The following is a 22,207-nucleotide window of genomic DNA, read 5'->3' on the forward strand; positions in this document are numbered from 1 at the left end:
AAGAAGAGTCTCCTTTTACCGTTGAGCAAGGAGGTGCCTTTTGTAGGCTTAGAGTTCTTACACCATGTTTTGGTGTATAAGCCATGTGTCCTTGTGCATGGCAAGTTTTTACCATGTTTGCCACTTGTCGTAGTGCTTGCCATGCATTAGCATGTATGCCATGTGTCCAAAGTAAAAGGGGAATTTATTTAGTTTTTCCCCAACACTTGTCTTTATACTTTTCTTGATCCTAATTAGATTCTTTTAGTATAAGGGTGACACGTGGCGGGCTCTAACGGTCCTACCGTATTTTCTCCCTATCACATACAGCATACATATATATGATTCCAAGTGCTGTATATCCATGAGCCTGCGGTTGGAATACAAACAACAATATTATATCCTAAAGATATTTCATTTATCTAAGCCTCTTTACTTCATTGTCTTATTTGTCAATGCCCCTTTACTTCATTATCTGTCCAACTCATAAAAGACTTCCAAAGCAAGTGGTGGTGCTCCTACGTATGCATGTTCCATTATTCCTCATCTCTCTGTATTTATATAACCATGTAATCGCTTTCACTAATTGTTTTACCTTTGTCATTCAGGACAAATTGACCTGGCTGCAGTGCACAATTTTTACGGGGTCCATGATAATTAGGGTTGCAACTCAGGTTGGGTGGGTCGGGTTTTCCAAAACCATACGCTACCCAAGAAATTACATATCTCGCATCGGTCCGGGTTAAGTTTATTTTGGTAAAACGCAAGATTCACAAGCCCGAAACTACTGGAGATAGTTTCTCAGGTCACGTCTGTTTACACTCATTTTTGAATTTGAAATCGGCCATGTGAGACCGAGCTATTATTTAGTGACTTGTTCCATATAATTAAAGGAGTTGCACACCAGCAGTCATTTTTCAGAAGATAAAGGCTGCAGTTATCATTAAACAAGGGAATGTGTCATACCCCAAACACGGGTCCCTGTGACAGCGCCACACGCCCACCCCACAAATAACCAAATGGGCATGTAAGGCCAGAAACATCAATAAGTAAATGCTTAACAGATATACAGACAGCTAAAGAAAAATATTAAGGAACCACATCTAATCCCAAGAACTATTAAATCTTCATAAATCCACGAGCATCCATCACTCTAACAAAATAAATAACAAGTAAAATAAATGCTCCTCTAACCGTCTAAGTGCGTGTTTGGCGTACCGTTTAAAACACCGTTTGGCGTTTGAAACACCGTTTTGGGGTCAAACGGCCGTTTGGGAGTGTTTGGGTGTGCAGCCACCGTTTGAAACGCCGTTTGAAACACCGTTTTGAACCCTCAAAACGGCGTTTTGCAAACGGAGGGGGGGAGGTCCGTTTGCAAAACGCCGTTTTGAACGGAGTTTTTGGGCTGTGAGTTTTTACGTGTTTGCCCTCACCAAAACCCAGTTTTACATATATGCGTGCGACTTTATGCGTTACGTCAAATACCAAAAAAGTGGGAGTGTTAATATTATTCTTGAGGACACAAATTTATTAAATTGTTAATATTTAATTCAAAACAAAGGGCTGCTGATATCATTATATGATCTCTTAATTTTGATTTTTTAAAGACAAAAGAATTAAAAGAAACCCTAGTTTCTTACTTTCTTCATCTACTTTGCAAAGTTGCAAACCCACTTGTCCGCCTCACTGCCTCAACTCCTCCACTCGGTTACATTGGGCCTAATGAGAGAGTAGTTGAGTTACATTGAAGCCAACCAAACAATGCCCTTTTTGGTCATTTTACCACTAAAACTCCGTTTTGGGGCATTTGCAACCAAACACACAATACCTCCGTTTGCCGTTTAAAATGCCGTTTTGATCTGGCCAACCAAACATGAAAACGCAGTTTGGCAAAACACCGTTTTGAACCAAAACATCGTTTTGCAAAACAGCGTTTTAAACGCTATTTCAAACGGTACGCCAAACACACCCTAAATGAAATGGAAATCTAATAAATAAATTAAAGTCTCTAAGGAATAAAAAGCGAAGATAATCCTCTTTCGCCCAAGTCCCGGAAGCAATCCAATCTACTCTTTGAAATCTGTAAAACTATAAGATATCGCGGAATTAAACTAACGTCCAGCACAAAATCAAGGTTTCTATATAACATGGATTAAGTACACAACAGCCCAAATTTGGTTCGGCTTGGTTTTCTCCAGGTTTTCAGCTTCCGTTGTGTGCTTGGTGTTTTTAGCTTCCGTTGTCCATTGAATGTTTTATTTTCTTCTTGTTTTTAATTTGTAATTAACAAGGGCAAAAGATTTTGGAAACCCAATTGACTACCCTCTTGGGTTGCCATCTAGGGCCTAAAAACTCTCCTAAAGTATCCCTAAATCCGAAAGCAAAGAAACTCTTGAGTTCGTTCTCAAGATAACGATTCAACATTTAAGTTTCCACATTTTGAATAAGAATCTCTAAAATCCCTAAAATTTCTCTCTCTAAATGTAATACTGGGAAGTCTTTCCTCTTTAAAATATCTAAGAGATATTTCTTAAGATTCTAATTGAAATTTTCAAATAATGAACTAGTACTGACTATAAAAAGGGCGAGCCCTTGCCCAGTACCCGCTTCGACCGCCCTCAATTGATAAGTTTTATTAGGGCCCGTTTGGATACCCCTGGGATTTGGATTTGGAGGTGAATTTGGATTTTTAAATTCAAATTCGGCGTTTGGCAAGCCTTTATGACATCTGGATTTAGATTTGACTGAAACCCACAAGATTTACAAATTCCTCATGTTAGTGTAATTTTTTGGATTTATAAATCCTTTCTGCGAGAGGTTATTTATAAATCTAAATCTGACCTGTAAGGGGTTAAAATGATCAAAATATACCAAAAAAGTATTAAATGACTTAAGTACCCACATGACATTAAAAACTGATCAAAATACATAGTATTAAGTAAAATGACTAGAAAACTCCTGAGTTAGGCAAAATGACCGAAATACCCCTATACCTGGTAAAAATGACAAAATACCCCGAATCATGCAAAATGACTAAAATACCCTTATGACATAAAACTGATTAAAATAACCTCATATGGGATAAAATGATTAAAATACCCCAAGATCATGGAAAATTATCGAAATACCCCTATACCAGGTAAAAATGACCTATGGCTCATGAAAAATGACTAAAATGACTAAAAATACCCTCATGAGATAAAAATGATAAAAATACGTCATATTAGGTAAAATGACTAGAATACCCCCCGGGTCATGCAAAATGACCGGAATACACCTATACCGGGTGAAAATGACCAAACACCTTGAGTCATGGAAAATGACTAAAACACCGTTACGACATAAAAAATGATCAAAATACCCCCATATAGGGTAAAATGACTAGAATACCCCTGATCATGAAAATGACTGAAATGCCCCTATGTCAAGTATTTTATGGCTTTTTGGTTTTGTTAGATTTCAAATTCAAATCCAAAGAGCATCCAAACAAAACAAAAAAATTTAGATTTGAAATCCAAATCTATACGTGGTCATCCAAACGGCATTATTTATAAATTTGTGAATTTTAAAATTCTTGATTTCAAATCCATGGATTTTGGAAATCCAAATTCACCTCCAAATCCAAATCCAAGGGGTATCCAAACGGGCCCTTAGTTTATTTGCATGTTAGGGTCATAGGATTTATGACTTCAATTTTCAACATATTTGTGCATAATTTTTTTTGGAAAATGTTATCAGCACTACTGTATTTTGATGAGGGCACTCCTCACTTTATTAAAAGCATGGTTTTAAATTTCAACCAAAATCCGACCGAAACCGAAATTTTCCGAAATTTGATATTTCACGAAATACCAAATTTCGGCCTAAATTTCGGTAATTTTGAAAAGAAAATGGCATTTTTTTTTAAAAAACAAAAATGTTGCAAAATTTCAGTCCGAAATTCCGGAATTTCAGTTCCAAATTTTGAAGCATACGAAATTTCTGAGTCCGAAATAGGTACCGAAACCGAAATTTAAAACCTGGATGATCAAATTTTGTCTTGACACTACATCATTGTCAAATGGAAATTACACTGCTCTATCTTGAAAGCAATTCTGTTTTTTCATCAAATTATCAGCCATTGAGATTTCAGAGAGAATGGTGTTTAAACTCGTTATGGGGTAATTATCGTACATGATTCAAGTATTAGATTTCCAAAATTCTTAATTTCTTCTGGTATGACAAGGAAGAAATGTATACTATGGCATCCTCAACAAAGGGTCCACCAAATAAAGGAACAGAATCTTGTTGAAGTCAGCTGGGTGGGCCAAATCATAGTGTAATTCACAATTAGATTTTATTGAAGCATTGGAGCATTCCTACTTTATTAAAGCTGCGACTTCCTCCAGGTGCACGTATTAGCCTAATCTAAATGTCTCTTTCCATTTGTCGTGGCTTTAATTACAATCAGAATCATACGGCCTAAATCGTTTATGTATCTCAGAATCCTATTAAATAAGAATGTTAGTTACTATATTAATCACCTAGCAGAACATCACAAGTATTTTTAAATAGCCTGCAAACAAAACACAGTTGGGGCCTCTTCACCTATGTTTATGGCTACAACTTGGTGGATAAAATCCAAGTACACCCAATAAATAATCCTATTAAATAAGAATGTTAGTTAATATATTAATCACCTAGCAGAGAACATCGCAAGTATTTTTAAATAGCCTACAAACAAAACACAGTTGGGGCCTCTTCACCTCTGTTTATGGCTACAACTTGGTGGACAAAATCCAAGTACACCCAATAAATAATTCATTAAGAGGGATACTACCCAAGTAGAAGAAAAACAAGGGAGACCACATGAACAAGGACTAGACACTATATAATCGGATGAACTCAAGCTTTGGGCCTCAAGCTGGGAAGAGAGAAAGGTGAGAAAGGAGAGAGAAAGAATGATGAAAGATATTAATCCCTCGATTTTGGTGGTGATTTTGGTTGTATTACTCACTTGCATTGCTCCTGCGAAAGGCCTGGAGAGTCAGCTACTATGTAGCCAGTGCGGTGCATGCGACTTGAAACAATGCCCCAACAGTGCAGCCTACCCACACATGACTGCCTGGGATAATTCCCTCATCGCCGGGGCCTTACAATCTGACTATGTAAGAGTAGGTGACAAAGGGGTTTACTCGGTTCCGGATATAAAAGGCGACAAGTCGGAGAATTACAATTCATATTATGGTTGGCAATCAACTTCAGGCTCAGCATCTGGATACCACAGGTAGTATTGAATGATCCAATGCTTTTTTATATTACTATCCCTTCAAGTTCTATCATGCACATTGGGCATGTCTTGATTTGAGATGAAGCATTCAAGTGGTAGATTTCACCTTCGATTGCCTATATCCCAAAAATCAACCATTTTAACCACGGAGTGTCGTAGTGTCTTTGTTGGTCACTAAATCGCAACTGTTTTATATTCATATTTTGTATTATCTTTTTTTATAGATTTTACCGATCTATAGAGGTTTACATAATTAGCAGTTCCTCTGTGAGTCAGAGGGCTAAGATCATCCTATGGAAATGAATTTTTGGCACATCCTATTTGGCCCATCAAGTGAACGATTTAGATCATCCTTTGGTTTCGGCCGTACAATACTTTTTGAAAAATACTTGACTATACAGCTTTACACCAAATAAAAACTCTGTGTAAGATACAAACTAGAAAGGGAGAAATTATATGATGAAGGGCCGTAAGTGTTTGTGAGGCGGCCTTTCATCGTAAAATTTCTCCTAGAAAGGATGGTAATAAAGCGATCATTCGCCGTATATCAATCTCTCCCTGCACACACACACGCACGCGCTCACACAGACACATGGATAATTTGTATATGGTGAACTCACAGGTATGCAAGTGTAGCAAGAAAGACAATGGGGTCCACATATTTGGGTGATCTAAACCACTATTTCTTGGGCCACAATGTGACTATATCACACCCCAAAAATCTTCTCCATAGGATAATTCTCCGATAGTTGGACGTTTAAAATGGATGGCACTGTATAGAAATCTCCAAAAAATCCGAGGGCTAGAACCATCATATGGAGAAGAAATCTCCAAAATAGTATTATTTACAACGAAAGCCTTCAAATGACCAAAATGTACATTTCATTAGAATGATGTTTACAACTACTAAAATAAACTTCGCGGGTGGTGCAGGTTTAGCAATTTCATGGACAAATGTTCAAAGGCTACCTATCTTACTGTAGACACGCATGGGACGGTGGCGCTTCGCTCATTGAGCTCCTTAACAAGCCTGGCTCAAGCCGACTGGAAATCGATAAACCCTCCGACAAGGTTTAACCATAGAGAATTTCGTTTCTGGATGTCTCGGAGCACAGGGAAGTGCCTAACCGTGTTTGGAGGAAAAACTGTTAAGAAAACTGTAGGTGTATCCACCTGCAAGTTTGATGGCTCCGACCCTTTCCAACTCTTCGCCTTCCGCTTTCACTATCGTAAGTCTTTTTGTTGTTGCAATCTCCATAACGAGTAATCTTCCAATAATCGAGTTTCAAAATGTATCTTGCATTTCAAAAGGTTTATAAATTCATGTATTGAGATGATAGCTTTGGAGTATTGGTTGAGGATTGGTGACTTTTTCTTTTATGCTTAAAGTTCGAGGAGCGAATGTGGATCCACATCGATGTAACAAAATTTAAGGGGGCAATGCGCAAATGTGAATTCCTGGATACAGGGTAAAATCAATCCCAGATTTTTCAGTGTGTGCAACAGCCCCCTAATGCTTCATACACGGAATTATGTGTAGAGACATTTTAGTGAAACTGGGGAATACTAGCTATAGACACACCTCAAACAAGAGGACAGACCACTGAATAGGGATGTCAATAGATCCACTTGGGATCAAATCCACCTATGTCTTGCTTTTCAGATCTTACTTTCCGATTCTAGGTCACAATCCATTTCAAATAGGATGGCCCATTGGAGTATGAGTCCTAGGTTCTATTTATGCTGTACACAGTTAAAGCTTAAGGTTCTAGTAGGAGTTTTGAGTGGGGTTTTTAATGTTATGAAAATACCCCTCATGAATTCAGATCCAGGACGCTTCATCTAATTTTGTGGCTATGTCTGAGTCACTACCAGAAATAATTTTGGACCTTACAATATGAATCCAATGGACACTGTTGGATTCATCTGTTGGGCGCAAACCCTGTCCATTAATGTTCAGATCCTTTGGATCCATCGGACCGTCTGGGTCCATTAACACCCCTAGTTAATAGTATAAAAAAAAATAACTCAAATCAAAACATGCTTTTGTTTTGATCTTAAAAAGTAAAACCTAAGATAAGATCTGTTTAATTGTCCTGGATCTATTCCAGGATACAAGTTATCGATTCTTTATTGGAGCTAGAGGTATACCAGCTAAGATCTATCTCTTAGAAACACTTTATTTATAAAAAAAATGGTTAGAAGCATGATTCCAAGAAAAAGGTGGAATTGCACTTGTTCTATTCTTTTATGACGAGTGTTTTTGAGGGATAAAATTCGCATGGGATATAACTTATCTACAGAAAGTTATACTGGAATACAAAGCAACCTAGGATAAGGCCTTACCCATGAAAACCTATTCTGAAATCAAAAAATTCCTCGGAGAAAAGCAGGGAAAAATTTTTATGGGTATTTTGGTCATCCTAAATGTGTCAAATAAATGGAAAGGAACTTCATCGCTTTGGATTATTCTTAAGACTCTTTAAAACAGATCCCATGCGATTTGGCCATTTGGCTAACTATACAAATATTGTGAATAGAACAGATGGATGAACTTTTTAGAATTGGTATCTTACCTCATTTATAATAAATGATAAGGGTATTATGGTTACTTTACAAGTAGGGGTGTTTAGGTATTTCTCTTACTTTTAGTCGTGCGGGATTTTAATGTGCGGACATTAATGTGCGGACTTCTCCGTATTGTCCATGACTCTTTGGGGACTTAGACTTTAATGTGCGGACACTTGGGACTTTGGAGTCTCCAGCAGGAACCTTTTAGAGTCATGCGGACATTGGAATCACACGTCAGTCATCAACAGATATCTAAGTGGGCCCTGCTAGAGTTTTAAAAATCAATTTTTATTATGATCCCATGGATTTGGGTGCCCCACTAAAATATCTAAGTAATATTGTGCATTTGTGGGCCCTGCTAAAGTAGTCATTTCACATTGGATAGGGTCATAGGCTCATTTGGCTAGGCCAGATAAGTTATTTGTTAGATTGATCTGAGCCATCGTCCACTTGATAGGGCTTGGTTTAGATCTCCTATAGCCCCAAGTCAGGCCAACTATGGCGGCGATCTAAACCGCTCACTTGATGGGGCTTGCTTTGGATCTCCTATGGAGGCCACAAGAGATCCAAAGCAAGACTTATCAAATGGACATCCGGATCATTCCATGGTGAGACACTCTAAACCTTTGTGGATGTGTCCTATCACATTTGTTCGGAAGGAGAAATGCTTTAGAAGGCGCAATCTTGTTGCGCTATTACATTTTGTGCCCCACCATTGATTGATCCAGACTGTCGATTTGATAGGCCATATGTTGGATTGATCTTGTGCCCCACCATTGATTGATCCAGACTGTCGATTTGATAGGCCATATGTTGGATTGATCTTGTGCCCCACCATTGATTGATCCAGACTGTCGATTTGATAGGCCATATGTTGGATTGATCCACACCATATTATTATCTGAGTTCTATTGTGTATGCAGATTCTTTATTTCTAATTAGGATCGAAGTTATTTTTTAAATTTTTTTTATTGAACTAGGTTCATCACATAAAGCTACCATTGACTGTAGATAGATAGAGAATTTATATGATGGGTGGCCGTGAAAACACGTGAAGTCTAAAAAAGTAGGTACGGCCCACTTTTTTTTTATGATCCAAACCGTTCATCTGTTTGGGCAAAACGTAAATAGGATGTGCCCCAAAAATCATTTTCATAGGATGATCCTAACCCTCCGATCTGTAGAAAATTCCATAAATGATTTTTGGAAATCTCCATATTCAGATCAGTTCAGATCGGAGGGTTAGGATCATCCTATGGAAATAATTTTTGGGGCACAACCTATTTACTTTGTGCCCAAACAAATGAACGGTTCGGATCATCAAAAAAAGTGGGCAGTACCCAGAACTCGGTTGCTTGCATCAAATCATAGAGAAAGAAAGCTGAGAACACAAGAGTAGAAAAGACATGGCAACAAGAAGGAATACTTTGAGACAGATAAATAATTCATTTGTTTGCATTAACAATGGAATGAGGGTAAAAAACCTGATTATATAGCCGTTTTTGTTGCGTATCCACTAATTTTTTTAACTGTTGAGCACCTTAAATCTTTGCAAGAAACATAGAAATGTACCAAAATATACCCATAGAGCTCCTTGCTAAGTAGAAATTCTACCGAGATCTTCTAGTGGTATTGAGTCCTAGATTAAAAAATGGGAACTCCCACATAAACTAGACAATCGACTATCTACATCCAAACCTCATCAAGCGTCAAGATAGTCCTCCAAGAAATGAGAGAACTTTCTGTTAGCCCAACACACCACATCAAGGATAAATCATGCAAGCTGCAACTAGGAAATCAAAGTATAAAAGTTTGCAGAAAATACAGAACGATTAAAGAGAATAAAAAAGCATACAAAAAGTAAAAAGGGATTAAACCCAAAAGAAGCTAGGGTATAAACAGTGGGGGAGCCAGGATTTGACACTTGGGAGGGATTGACACTTGGGGGGCCAGATTAACTTACACAATGCATGCATTGGTCATTGGGGGGGGGGGGGGGGGCAGCTTACTAGATTTTTGTAATAAAATAGATTTTTCAATACCCTCAAAAAGGGATTTTGCAAGTCAATGGGGGGCCATGGCCCCCCTCAGGCTATATGTGCCTCCGCCCCTGGGTATAAACCTAGAACCAATTAAACCCAAAGCATCAAAATAGTGATGAAAATCAAAGCATATCAAATTCACAAAATCCCAAACGAAAATAGCGATTGCTAAGTGGAAGCAGATGATGATGGAAGAAAAGAAAAAAAAACCCTAAACAAAAATGGGAGAGAGAGAGAGAGAGAGAGCATACCTCAAGTTTCACCTCCTTATGAGTTCTTTTTCGTTCTTTATCACGGACTTCAAGTTTCACCTCCGGTGAACATTGAAAGTGAGATTTTTACATGTAAATCCGGACTTCAAGTTCGCACCTTTCAATAATTCCAACTAAGTGTGTATTTAAGAGGTCTCGAAAAAAAGTACCGTCCCACTAACGGGTGATTTTTAAATCCTCCAAAGGTGACCAAAATGCGCTGCGACTAACCATTTAAAGGAAAAGAAGTGGTATTTACCAATCATGTGGGAGACATACTTACCTTGGAGATGACTCCATTCCAAACCAAATGCCTTCTACTTTGGGAAAGGAATATCACTGTCTCATCTTTGTACATGTACATCTCTTTTCTTTCACTAAAATATTTTAGACAACGTGGCCATTTCTTTTCCTCAACTTAAATAAATTTGTTAGAGCTTTTTTATTTAAGGTGAAAATAAGCAAGATATTCCACTAATTCCCAAATTTGATGTTGAAAAAAGGGCTCAAATAGACACCCTTAAAATTATCCATGACACCAATTTAATTTTCCTCTTATGTATACAAGTAGTAACAATTAAATAAGATAAATCAAATATGGTGGCAAATGTTTAATTTAAGGATGTCAATATCTAGGGCTGCAACTCGGGTCGGGCGGGTCGGGTTTTGGAGAACCCAACCCTACCCGAGAAATATCTCGGGTCGGGTCGGGTCGGGTTTTTTTTCGGAAAACCCACAATTCCCAAACCCGGCCCTACCCATGATAAATCTCAGGTCGGGTCGGGTCGGGTTTTTTCACGTCGACGCAATTTTTTAAGGAAAATTCTTGTTTGGCAAGGCAACTCAACTCATAGAAGTAGAAATTACACTCACATTGCACTTGAATCAAACAATGATGTAATTACACTCACATTACACTTGAATCAAACAATGCCGTAATCAAACAATGTTGTAATTACAATCAAACAATGCTGAATCAAACGCTTGAATCAACTCAACTCATAGAAGCAGAAATTACACTCACATACAATAACAGTGGCTGCGTGGGTTTTCACTTTTAACTTGTAACTAACAATAAAAAAAAATGTACATACTATAACTTATGTAACTCGGGTCGGGTCGGGTCGGGTCCCTTCAAACCCGGCTCGACCCGAGATTCATGCGGGCTTTTGAATGCTCAACCCGGCTCGACCTGAAACCCATGAAACCTGAACCCGACCCAGGTTATTTTCGGGTCGGGTCGATGTGGGTCGGGTAAAACCCGGCTCGAGTTGCAGCCCTATCAATATCAATTCCCAAAATTATTCAAAACTAAAGCTTACTAAACACATTCTTGAGCGTTGTTAGGAAAACGTGATTCGGCAATAAAACGGGAGGGCAAAAATTCATGTTTAATACGGTTCTGGTTCAAAAAAATGTATTAAAAAATGAAAACACAAAAAAAATGCATTTAAAATTTTGTAGTTTACAAATTATAGTAGGGGTAAAGTTGGAAAGTTGGCCAAAAAATGTGTTTAGTATGTTTAAAACGGGTTTTAAAAACAAAGTTTTAAACAAGAAACTATTAAAACGAGTTTTAAGCTGCGTTTTTTTAAACTATGTTGAGGAATGAGAAATCTCATAAAAAATTAAAGAAATAAAATCTAAAAAATGAAAGACATATGACAGCCGTTATTGACTTTGGAATATTCCATATGTTTACCCATCAAAAAAAAAAAAAAAAATTCCATATGTTAGTTATTTTTATTGGTATGCTTCTTTATACGTTTACGTTGAGTGAAGAAGCCAAGCTGACAGTAGCCATGAAGAAGAAGAAAGCTACATATTCATCTTGTTTCTCTTCTTTTCTTTCAAGTTCTGAACCACCAAATACAGAGAAAGAAAGGTGAGGGAGAGAAAACTAACAAAGAATTTCACAAGGCATTCTTTTCTTTCTTTTACCATGGTGGTTTTGCAGTTTTCCATCCCTATTCCTACAATTCCCACAACTAAGTTTCCCATCCACAGCCCATTTCACGGTCCCCATAAATCGATGTCTAAGCTACAATGTACTGCGTCTACTGGCTTGTTCATATCCAATTCATGGCAATCTGAATCTCCCGTGTCAATTTGCCCTCCATTGAATCAGGTCTGTTATATTATATGCATTTATACATGGTAATGATAACTTTTTTTTTTGAAGGTAACGAATTTTATTATAAATCAGTAAAGCGGACAAGATGTCCCCCATACAGAACCATTACAGAATGCCATAGCTAGAAATACACCCGTAAGAAGGGGACAAGATTTCCCCCATACACCGGTAGCTAGAGAGATACACCCGTAAGAATGGGGGACAAGATGTCCCACATACTGGCACTACCATGTTTTGACAATTGCACTAACTTACCTTGTCTTTTTTCTTTTAATTGGCTTTGAGAGCTTTTTGGGAACTGCAATAAACATATGACAGCTATATAAGTAATAAAAGACAAGGTGAGTTAGTGCAATTATAAAAACATGGTGGTGTGTATCAGCTTGAATTATGAAATGGGTTTCTTTTTTTGAAATCCGTTACTCGGGAATTCAACATCTTTATGCAGTTTTTCAAAAGGGGACCGATATCTCGCCACCATGTTTTGATAATGGGACGAACTCACGTTGTTTACACTTTCCTGATTGCCTTGTAGTAACCTTTGACAGCTAGTTCAAACATATAAAACAAGGTGAGTTCGTCCCATTCTCAACGCATAGTCAAAATGGTTGTAGAATTGTCAGCATTTTCATTTTGGAATAGTTCTTGATTATCAAATACGCTCATGACTTTTCTTTCTTTTATTCTTGAAAGAGATAACGAACATTAAAAGAAGAGGATTGTAAGTGCACTTTGTTGGGACCCAGGTAGAACCGCACCCTTAAAAACTAGCGGTTAAGGGAAGGGTGCCCAAGTCATTGTAAGCCCATCCGCATCCATTCACTTTTTCAATGTGCGACCTTTGCTTTTGCGTGGGACAATCTCCCCTTATAAGGACTTGGGCAGTGGGCACCCTCCCCTTAATGGGCTAGCTTTTAAGGGTGAGTTCTACCCGGGTCCAACACACTTCAGAGGTAAAGAGGTAATCAATGCCAAACAAAGAAATGAAGTTTCTTTCTTATCTTTCTGAATATTTACTGTGGAATTTTTTTGGATGAAGAAAATTAGTTGTTGTAAAGAATTTTCTTGGCCTGGGTGCATAATCTTCATAGACCACCTTTGAAGCTTCCATGGATTCTACTGTCTGTCGCATCTGCATCAGATTCCCAACATTCTGAATCTCAAATGTTATTGATTCCTTCGGTAAATAATTTTTGCAATCTTCTGGGCAATTTTTTTCTTGATTCCTAGATGGGTCATCTTTTCTTGGTAGTCCTCCAATTTCATCAAGACTCTTGTTATATCTGGTCCGTAAGTCATTATTTCATTTATTTTAGCTCATATGCAAAACCGCTTCTCTGTTTTCATTAAACTCAACTCAACTCAACTCAACTAAACTAAGCCTTTGTCCCAAACTAGTTGGGTCGGCTAATGAATCCTTTAGAAATTTTTCATGAAGAAGGTGAAAGAATCTACCCAGCTCAAATTGTCTAAGTCTAATCCTGACACTAGTTGGGTTCGTCTACATGGATCATTTTCAAACGCGGTTCTCTGTTTTCAGTATAATTCTTTATTTGAAGTTACAGAGTGAAATTACAGAGTATGAGTTCAGTGGTCTTTAGCAAGTTTCACATTGAGATGGACCGAGAGCAGTGTTTAAAAACGCGGATTTGACGCGGAACGCGGCCAGGAAAAATCCTTGTCGACTCGGCGCGGACGCAGCCAACAACGCGGTTGACGCGGTCATAACTTGGGAGAGTCGAAGGAGTTTAATGACTATGTAGGGCAAAACGCGGAATGCGGATGTGGTGCAATGCGGAACGCGGCCAAGGCAAAAAGGAGTCGACTCGGGGGAGTTCCTTGTCGAGTCAAGGAGTTTTTAAACACTAGAGTCTTCTGTCATTGCACTTCGTCAGTTGGACGGATGTTCCATTCTATCTGTTTCTTTGTTGTTAACCTATTCGACTTATCTCTCATTTTCAATGTTTTTGTTGACCCAGATATGTTGATGTTGATATGCCTCCCAATCTCCCATCCTTGTTGATGGACTGTCTGATTTATTACAAACAAAGGTTGCAGAATGACGATAATCTTGAATCTTAGCATAGGAGTGCACTACTAAAGTCGCTTCTCAAAGATATGTGGATTTCCCAATTTACAAGGAACTTAGGCAACAGTATCTCTGAGATTCAACCATGCTAGACTCAATATGTACCCTTGATTTGGTTTGCACTACCAATAAGGATTAGTGTACTTAATTCTCCTTTATTTTAATTCCTTGAAAATTTTTGAAGTCCTTCTTTAGTTTTACAAGTAATTTAGAGACCAGAAGAGTTCTCTCTATTTTTCTATCCCAGTGATTAGATAGACCTAAATCAGTATGAAGCAATCTGATATTGACAAACCTATAAGTAGGAAGTCTATTAGAGCCAAAGGTCGTCAAAAGACACTTAATAGGATAAGTCCAGATCAAATCAACTTGGTCTAATCAAACCCATAAACAGTGAAAATTAAAATCCAAATATTCAATCAAAGACTCGCAACTTTCAGTGAAAGTTAGCTGGTCGAAAGTAGGAAATCAGCATTGTAAGGCTATTATAATTCTTCAAAAGCGTTTGGTGTGTATTTGCACTCTCGGGGCGAGTTGGCTAGTACACAATTCTAAAGGAGACACAAATTATATGCCTCAGAGAGAGTAACCACTAACTATGAGGACTACTCAAACCAAGAGATTACACAAAATTTTGCGTACCCTTATGAGAGGAAGCACGACCCAATCAAAATTCAAGAGAGAAATCAATGCTTTACATTGATCCTTGAGCATAGCGGCTTAGGAATTCCCAACAAAGATAAAGGATAAGGGTTCCTTTCAAATGAAAGAAAAACTATCTTTCCAAAGTGGGATTAAAATCTAGTTGAGCAAAATCAATGCTCACAAAGGATTTGTTTGAAAAAATTGCTCTTACAAAACTTTTCAAAATCCAAAAGCAAAGAATAACAAAATGCGAATTGGAACCTTATAAAAGGAATCCCTCTTGAAAACCTAAAACATATTCAACATGTTTTTCATAATCTTTCTATGATAATCAACAAAGCGGCGTACAATATTTTCCTACTACTGTAATTGCAGAACTTAAACTTTCCAAAAGTTTACTCTCCAATTTCCACATAACTTTCCTGAATCTTTCTGAATTCTTACAACCTGGATTCACAAAACTCACACAATATTTCTGGATTAACAATGAAATTTAAAATTCTTTTCCTACTTCTATGTTTCTCTCTCAATACTATAATATTCAGCCAGCGACAGTGATACCGCCACTTCAATTTTTCATCAGCACCTAAACATCACCAACAACAATTAAACTGGAATGTATTTATATGCGATTTTTCACAGAGTGTTGCAGCAATCATATTTGGAGATGGGACTGGGTCGAGGCTTTATCCATTAACGAAGAGTAGATCAGAAGGTGCTATTCCTATAGCAGCAAATTACAGGCTAGTTGACATTGTTGTGAGCAACTGCATTAACAGTAACATCAATAAGATATATGCTCTCACTCAGTTCAACTCCACCTCCCTTAACTCTCATCTAGCAAGAGCTTATTCTAGGGTTGGCCTAGGGAAGGAGGGGTTCGTGGAGGTTTTAGCTGCTTATCAGAGCCCCGAAGAGCAGGGTTGGTTTCAGGTTTGTACTGTCAAAAGCACAATTTTCTTTCCATTTTTCCAAAAAAAAAATCCAAAAGATCATTCTTTTTACTATAGAAGAGAAATATTAAAATTAATTTCATTTCTGCTTTTGTGTACTTTACAGAACTCCACATTTTTTTCAAAAGTTTCTGGCACATGTTGGAGACATGTTGATATGGCCATGCTTTCAAGGCATTAATTTTTTTTATCTTTATATAGTTTTAAAGTAGCTCTATTTAAATAAAGTATGTTTTTATACATGAGCAGATAATGCTCAGGGTAAGACAAGATCCCTCACATCTTCAGAAAGCTATGTCTCACATTCATTACCAACTACAACCTCATTAATTGTCTCCCTGATAATTCTCATGAAAATTTGCGGGTTTTTATCCTTCACCACAACTCCAACCTTTTTAAGCATTGTGAGACAGAGCATTTCTTTTATTTTTAGACTAATCTGAAGTTGTGACTAAGAAACAATGTAACTATCATTATTAACATACAACAGTTTGTATGTGTCGTAAATTGGATTTGAAAAAGGACCATGTCTCCATCTCTGACAGAGACCAACAAAGAATCACAATTAATTTCCTTTTTTTTCCTTCTGAAATCTTGTCAAAACATGGTTCTTGATCATATTCTTGAAAAGAATTTTCCAAAAGAATTTCCTTTGTAGTTTATGGAGATAACTGATAGAACCCATTTTCAAGCAGAATGTTATTCTCTGATTATGTCCCATTAGCATGATTAATAACACTAAAGTGATTGATACCAAGACTAACTCTGTTTGGATTATATTTGCAGCATGCTCAGTTTTGTATGGAATTGTTCTAATTCCATGTATGTTTCTCAAAGTTCTCAAGCTTACTGAATTTGTTGTTTTGTTTTTAATGTATTTAACTTTTTTCAGGGTAGTGCTGATGCTGTTAGAAGATGCTTGTGGGTACTGGAGGAGCATCCAGTAAGAGAGTTTCTAGTACTTCCCGGTCACCACCTCTACCGAATGGATTACCAAAAACTTATACAGGCTCATCGAAGTAACAATGCTGATATTACTGTTGCTGTTTCGTATGCTGCAAGGAACCAAAATCCGGCTTCTGGTATTCTAAAAGTAAATGCTGAAAACAAAGTTCTTGAATTCAAAGAGAAGCCTGAGAAGGAGCTATGGAAACCCATGGAAGTAAGCTTTTACATCTTTTTTTTTTCTTTTTTTTGTGATGACATAGGGTATCCCCACCCCAATTTTAAGGGTGGGACTATTCCCTACGGATGTGCGCAATCACCTGTAAACCACACACATCGGATAAGCCCGGGGGATTCGAACTCGCCTCAATGGGGAGCATACACATGACTTTAAGCCAAAGAGCCACACCCATACGAGTTTTTTACATCTTGTTATCTAATGACAGAGACAGGAAAAAGAAGATGAGAGTTGTGGTTCTTTGAGTTAAGAAAATACAATAAAATAGAAAATTAGGATTAAATTTCTTCTATGAAAATTGATCCATGAATGCTTTCTTTTTCAATTTTCTTATTTGTATCTTCCTGTTTAGTTTTAGTTTCTGTTTTGTTGTGTATCACGTGTATGAACGAGCATACAGAATGATAATATGCCTGTTCATTTATTGACATATTATCATATAATGGTGTAACTGTTTTTTTTTTTTTTTTTGGTGTGTAAATTTAGGTGGAAAGAACAAACAAATCAATGGATGATTCTTATTATATTGCGAGCATGGGGTTATGTGCCATAAATAGAGATGCGATGATCAAGCTTTTGACAGAGTACTTCCCTAAGGCTAATGATTTTGGAAGCGAAGTAATATCTGGTGCAATTTCCATGGGAATGAAGGTTAACACTACCAGGGATGCTTGCTTTGCTTTTTTATCTATTTTAATTTCCTTACTTTCTTCAACTATAATGGAGAAGATTTTCCACTCATTTTTTTATTCAATTGCCATGTCAAACAACCCACATTGGATACATGTCGATGCCATCAATGAGAATAAATCCTTAATTTAACATTCCCATATTTGTTGGCATTACTCATATTTACATATTTTTGTCACTTTGCTATTTTTTTTGTTTAATCTGAAGTCCCTTTCATAAGCTTCTTTGTCTGTCTGTGTAGAGTCTGAAAGTATATATAAGTTTGAATATATTTCATCTACTGGTATTGTTTGATATTCCAAATAGAAACGTTTGTTCTGTTCTCATATTTCTTTTTAGTAAAGAATAGCTGAAAGGGTGGTGGCGATGATACATTCTCCAACTCAACCCAAAAAAAGGAATAAATGATACATTCTCCAGTTGATCATGGACCAGGTTCAGTCTTACATACATGATGGATATTGGGAGGATATGGGAACCATTGAAGCCTACTACCAATCCAACATGGAAATCACAAGGAGAATTGCCTCAGGCTTTAAGTCAGTGCTCTATAACTTTGAAAACTAACTACTAATCAGTTGCACCCATTAATAAATATTCGCCTCTACTGATTACCCCAACTAACACCTTGTTATGAAAGCAGATTCCATGACAGAGATTCTCCAGTCTACACTTTGCCACGATATCTACCACCTACAATGATAACAGATGCTATCATAACGGATAGCGTCATTGGAGATGGTTGTATCTTTAATGTAGGTAACTTCTTTTGTCAACGAAATTCGCATACAGGAATTTTAAGTTATCTTCGTATGATCTTCCCAATTTGATATACGCGGGTTTTTTTTTGTTTTTTTTTTTTGACATGTTTGAGTTCAGAAGAAGTGAAAACTTCATTTTATTTAGAAAAGTTCCTTGCTTATATACTGAATTTTTCCTGACTCGATCAAGAGTAGAGGTGCAAGATCACGGGCTCTGTGATTGGCATGCGCACGTTGCTTGGAGATGGGGCAGTGATCGAAGATTCTGTGATCATGGGTACTGATATTTATGAAGTAGGGAGACTCTACCTATCATTTACTTTTTTTTCTATAATTAATCTTTGTTTTTCCATTCATCATGCTTGTCTCTGTTCTCGGCAGACTGATAAGGTACAAAGGAGCAAGACTGAGAAGCATTCCATGGACATTCCCATTGGGATTGGAGAGAAATCTCACATTAGAAAGGCAATAGTAGATAAAAATGCAAGGATCGGCAAAAATGTTAAGGTACTGATTTTTGCAGAACCATCTTCTATACTTACATTTCAAAAGGAGAGTCCAAGGGTGGGCTCTAACTAGGATTGTTCATGGCTCAAAATCCTTGATTTACAGATTTTTCAAAACAATAACACATACCCACTTCAAGATTCAGATAATGTCAAACCCTGCTAATCTAATCTCTACACTGTTTTTGCTGTCATGAATTTCAGTTTTTCTGAAGTAACACCATGATCCTGCTACAAAGATTTTCAAAACAATAGCAGATTACCCTTTCAAATTAATGCCATAATTTCTGATCTCATTTTCCATGTTTGCATATTTCTGCTACCTAGATTATCATAGAATAATGCTTGTTCTTTTTTTTTCTTTTTTTTAATGTATGTTTTCTTTCTACGTTTTAATGCTAATTGTATTTTTTTTTTTTGTAGATTGTGAACATAGACAATGTCAAAGAAGGGGATAGAGAAGCTTATGGGTACATAATCAGTGAGGGTATAGTCATTGTTCTAAGGAGCGCAGTGATCCCAGATGGCAGCATTTTATGAGTGTCAAACCGCGCACAGTGAGACATGTCTCTTGTATGCGGGATATCGAAAAAATTATAATGATTTTTTAAATGAGAACAAAAATATGAGTATAATAAGTACAAATGGTTTCCCTAACACCAGCATCATGAAGTCTTCTTTTGCGACTTGAGAAAGTGATATTAGCATTCATCTTTTTTTCTTTCAATTTCGATAAAAGAAACATATTGGCACTGTTCACCACAGGAATAAAAATCCTAGGTTAGATAATCTATTCTAGAAATTGGCTTTACAAACTCTTTCATTCATTCCTTTTCGCTTCAATAAAAAAATGAACAATTCTAATTCTAATTATTTATCCTTCTTGGATAAGTTTATATTGAAACTATTTTGTCCGTTGTTCATCGATTTTGTTATGGTAATAGTTTGTCCAGGAACAAAGGTGTACATGATCAGAGCAAATCAAGTCTATCCACGGATAAAATAAACCATGGCTCGCTATCCCGATGACTCTTTGCAATTGAGGTGCTTCACTTCTTTTGAAGTACGTGCCTGATACAGTGATTCTCATTTCTATGAGGATCGATACTTAAATTGGCCCGCTAAGACTTGCCCGTCAGTGCTAGATTTTGTTTATTGAGGCATTGGTCGATAGAGACCCATTTCCATGAGGATCGGTATCCAAAACCGGCTCATGCAGACTCACCAACAGAGGCATGAGTCTCGTCCTTGCAAGCGACATTTTCTTCGAGAACTGACAATGGTCACCATCAAAAGCAGACCCTTGTTAACACCTTCGTTACTGTGCAATAAATTAGAAGATTCAACAGTATGCATTAATTTGATAGATTGAAATTATTTTGGGTGGTTATTTTGTTTTAATCAAACGTATGTCGATTTCCAATTCACATATGCTTGAGTTGAGAGGGCATCTTAAAATATATTAGATCAGATATAAAAAATATCTAACCGTTGGATTGTTAGTGTAGAGGTCAGGCAACTTAGCAGTTACGTTTTAGTCACGTATTTTGAATTTTTAACATGTGTAGTTTTAAGTAGTCAAGCGCATATAGAAAAAATTAGAATTATAAGAAAACTATGAGAAGAACCCAATGCAATCTCGGGTGACCTTGCATTATATTTATAGACACTTGACAGTGGTTTATATGAAAAAACATGTGCATAGAGAAATTCTCATTTGAATATTGAAATGACCTCTTACCATTTCAGACAACTCATGAGAATTTTCATCTATGTTGTCTAATAGTTGTGGCCATATCTTGAATCCAAAGTAGGCGTATTGGAATCACGTTAACGTTTAGGAGTTCCTCGATTTAAAGGAAGCACGAGATTAGCAGGATTCTCTTCTTGTACGCTAAATTTCAACTTGCTTTTTCTAGTACTCTGGCATGTGTAGGAATGGTAAGGTCCCTGGAGGTTCCAAGAACGCCGTCATTTATATTTTTATTTCTGATATTAGGAGCCATTTGGCAGTGTGTCACACTAGGGTCCTACCAGGCTTCCCAAAAAATTGTTTCAACTATTCGAGACGTCCAATGCGGTCAGTGAAATGTGTGTTGTGTGTGGTTTGCGCCATAGTTTCAAAACTCTCCCACGTCATCGTCAACTCACCCCAGTCAACTCCCTTTTACCATGGCCGAGTTCCTGTCTGAATCATCATTTTACCCAACAGAGTCAATCAAAACTCCTTTGACTGTCCCGCGTAATGACCGCATCAACATAGCAGTCAGCCGTGTTGCACCGAGTTGACTAGGATCTACTTTGGCCATATTTTTGCCCGCATCCGCAATTTAGAACACTAACTATGCGCAGGTGTGCCAATAAGTAAACACTGCGTAGTGTAGTGGCCATTGTATTCTCCGTGAAAAGGTGAAAAGGTTCTATCAAAACCATCTAGATTGCTACTGTTGTTGAAATGCCTATGCTCCCGCCAGAGGTTCTTGTAGGAGTACATCACATCTTGGATGGTAAGACGATCTTCCACCCAATCGTCATTATGCCAAAGTCTCCTGATGTTATCATGCATTTTCCTCAAATTCATGGTTGGAGCGAGAAGGGAAAAACAATAAAATGAAACTGCAAGAATAAGAACTTAGAGAAAGTAGAAAAGATCCAACCATGTATTGAATCCTCAAATATCGAAGCAGAGCTATTGTACGTCCTCGAATGCTTTACTTAAGACGTTATTCGGCCCTATTCTGGTACAAAGATTTAACAACTGAACAATCTCCATGAACATGAACAACAACTGAGTGTTAGTGTGCGCCTATCAAACACTAAAAGGCAAAGCTTCGAGACCCTCTGTCAATACAAATCAGGCTTCCTAATTTTCTGTTGTGGAACGTAATCTCACAACATGAACTGTGGACCAACATCACATAGAACTTTGAGGCTTTTGTGTGGACCTTAATCTCACACGAAAATGGTTGAACTCATCTGAGGCTCTTGTGTGAACCAATAATCACAACCATCTAGTCGGAATAGATTGGGGGATTAAGATGGCTCGTTACATCTGAAAGTGGGGCCTACCTCGAAAATTTCTGATCTGAGCGCCACGTGTAGGGCAGGTGCAACGATTTTAGTCTGCTATTTGT

At 37.4% G+C, this 22,207-nt stretch overlaps 1 protein-coding gene across 2 annotated transcripts; it reads left to right on the forward strand.

Moving 5' to 3' along the window:
* Window positions 1–11,896: 11,896 nt before the first annotated feature.
* LOC143846412 (inactive glucose-1-phosphate adenylyltransferase small subunit 2, chloroplastic-like) lies at window positions 11,897–19,752 on the forward strand. Of its 2 annotated transcripts, XM_077354846.1 has the most exons (9): window positions 11,897–12,240; window positions 15,623–15,913; window positions 16,826–17,095; window positions 17,603–17,767; window positions 18,242–18,345; window positions 18,450–18,561; window positions 18,763–18,861; window positions 18,949–19,074; window positions 19,497–19,752. In XM_077354846.1, exons 1-9 carry the CDS (start codon window positions 12,055–12,057, stop codon window positions 19,611–19,613), a joined length of 1,470 nt encoding a protein of 489 aa, XP_077210961.1. In that variant the 5' UTR covers window positions 11,897–12,054; the 3' UTR covers window positions 19,614–19,752. The 2 variants fall into 2 exon arrangements, with proteins under 2 accessions (XP_077210961.1, XP_077210962.1); XM_077354847.1 differs by lacking the exon at window positions 15,623–15,913.
* The last annotated feature ends 2,455 nt before the right edge of the window (window positions 19,753–22,207 follow it).

Source organism: Tasmannia lanceolata, unplaced genomic scaffold (genome assembly GCF_043159265.1).
Source record: "Tasmannia lanceolata isolate RefF3 unplaced genomic scaffold, GAP_Taslan_0.1 ptg000015l, whole genome shotgun sequence".
NCBI classification, from domain to species: Eukaryota; Viridiplantae; Streptophyta; class Magnoliopsida; order Canellales; family Winteraceae; genus Tasmannia; species Tasmannia lanceolata.

Excerpts from the sequence above, each read along its gene's own strand:
- LOC143846412 (XM_077354846.1), top strand. The coding sequence starts at position 12,055 with ATGGTGGTTTTGCAGTTTTCCATCCCTATTCCTACAATTCCCACAACT. Across the intron at positions 15,914-16,825 it reads AAGAGCAGGGTTGGTTTCAG|GGTAGTGCTGATGCTGTTAG; the intron begins GTTTGTACTGTC and ends AACTTTTTTCAG. Across the intron at positions 19,075-19,496 it reads GGATCGGCAAAAATGTTAAG|ATTGTGAACATAGACAATGT; the intron begins GTACTGATTTTT and ends TTTTTTTTGTAG.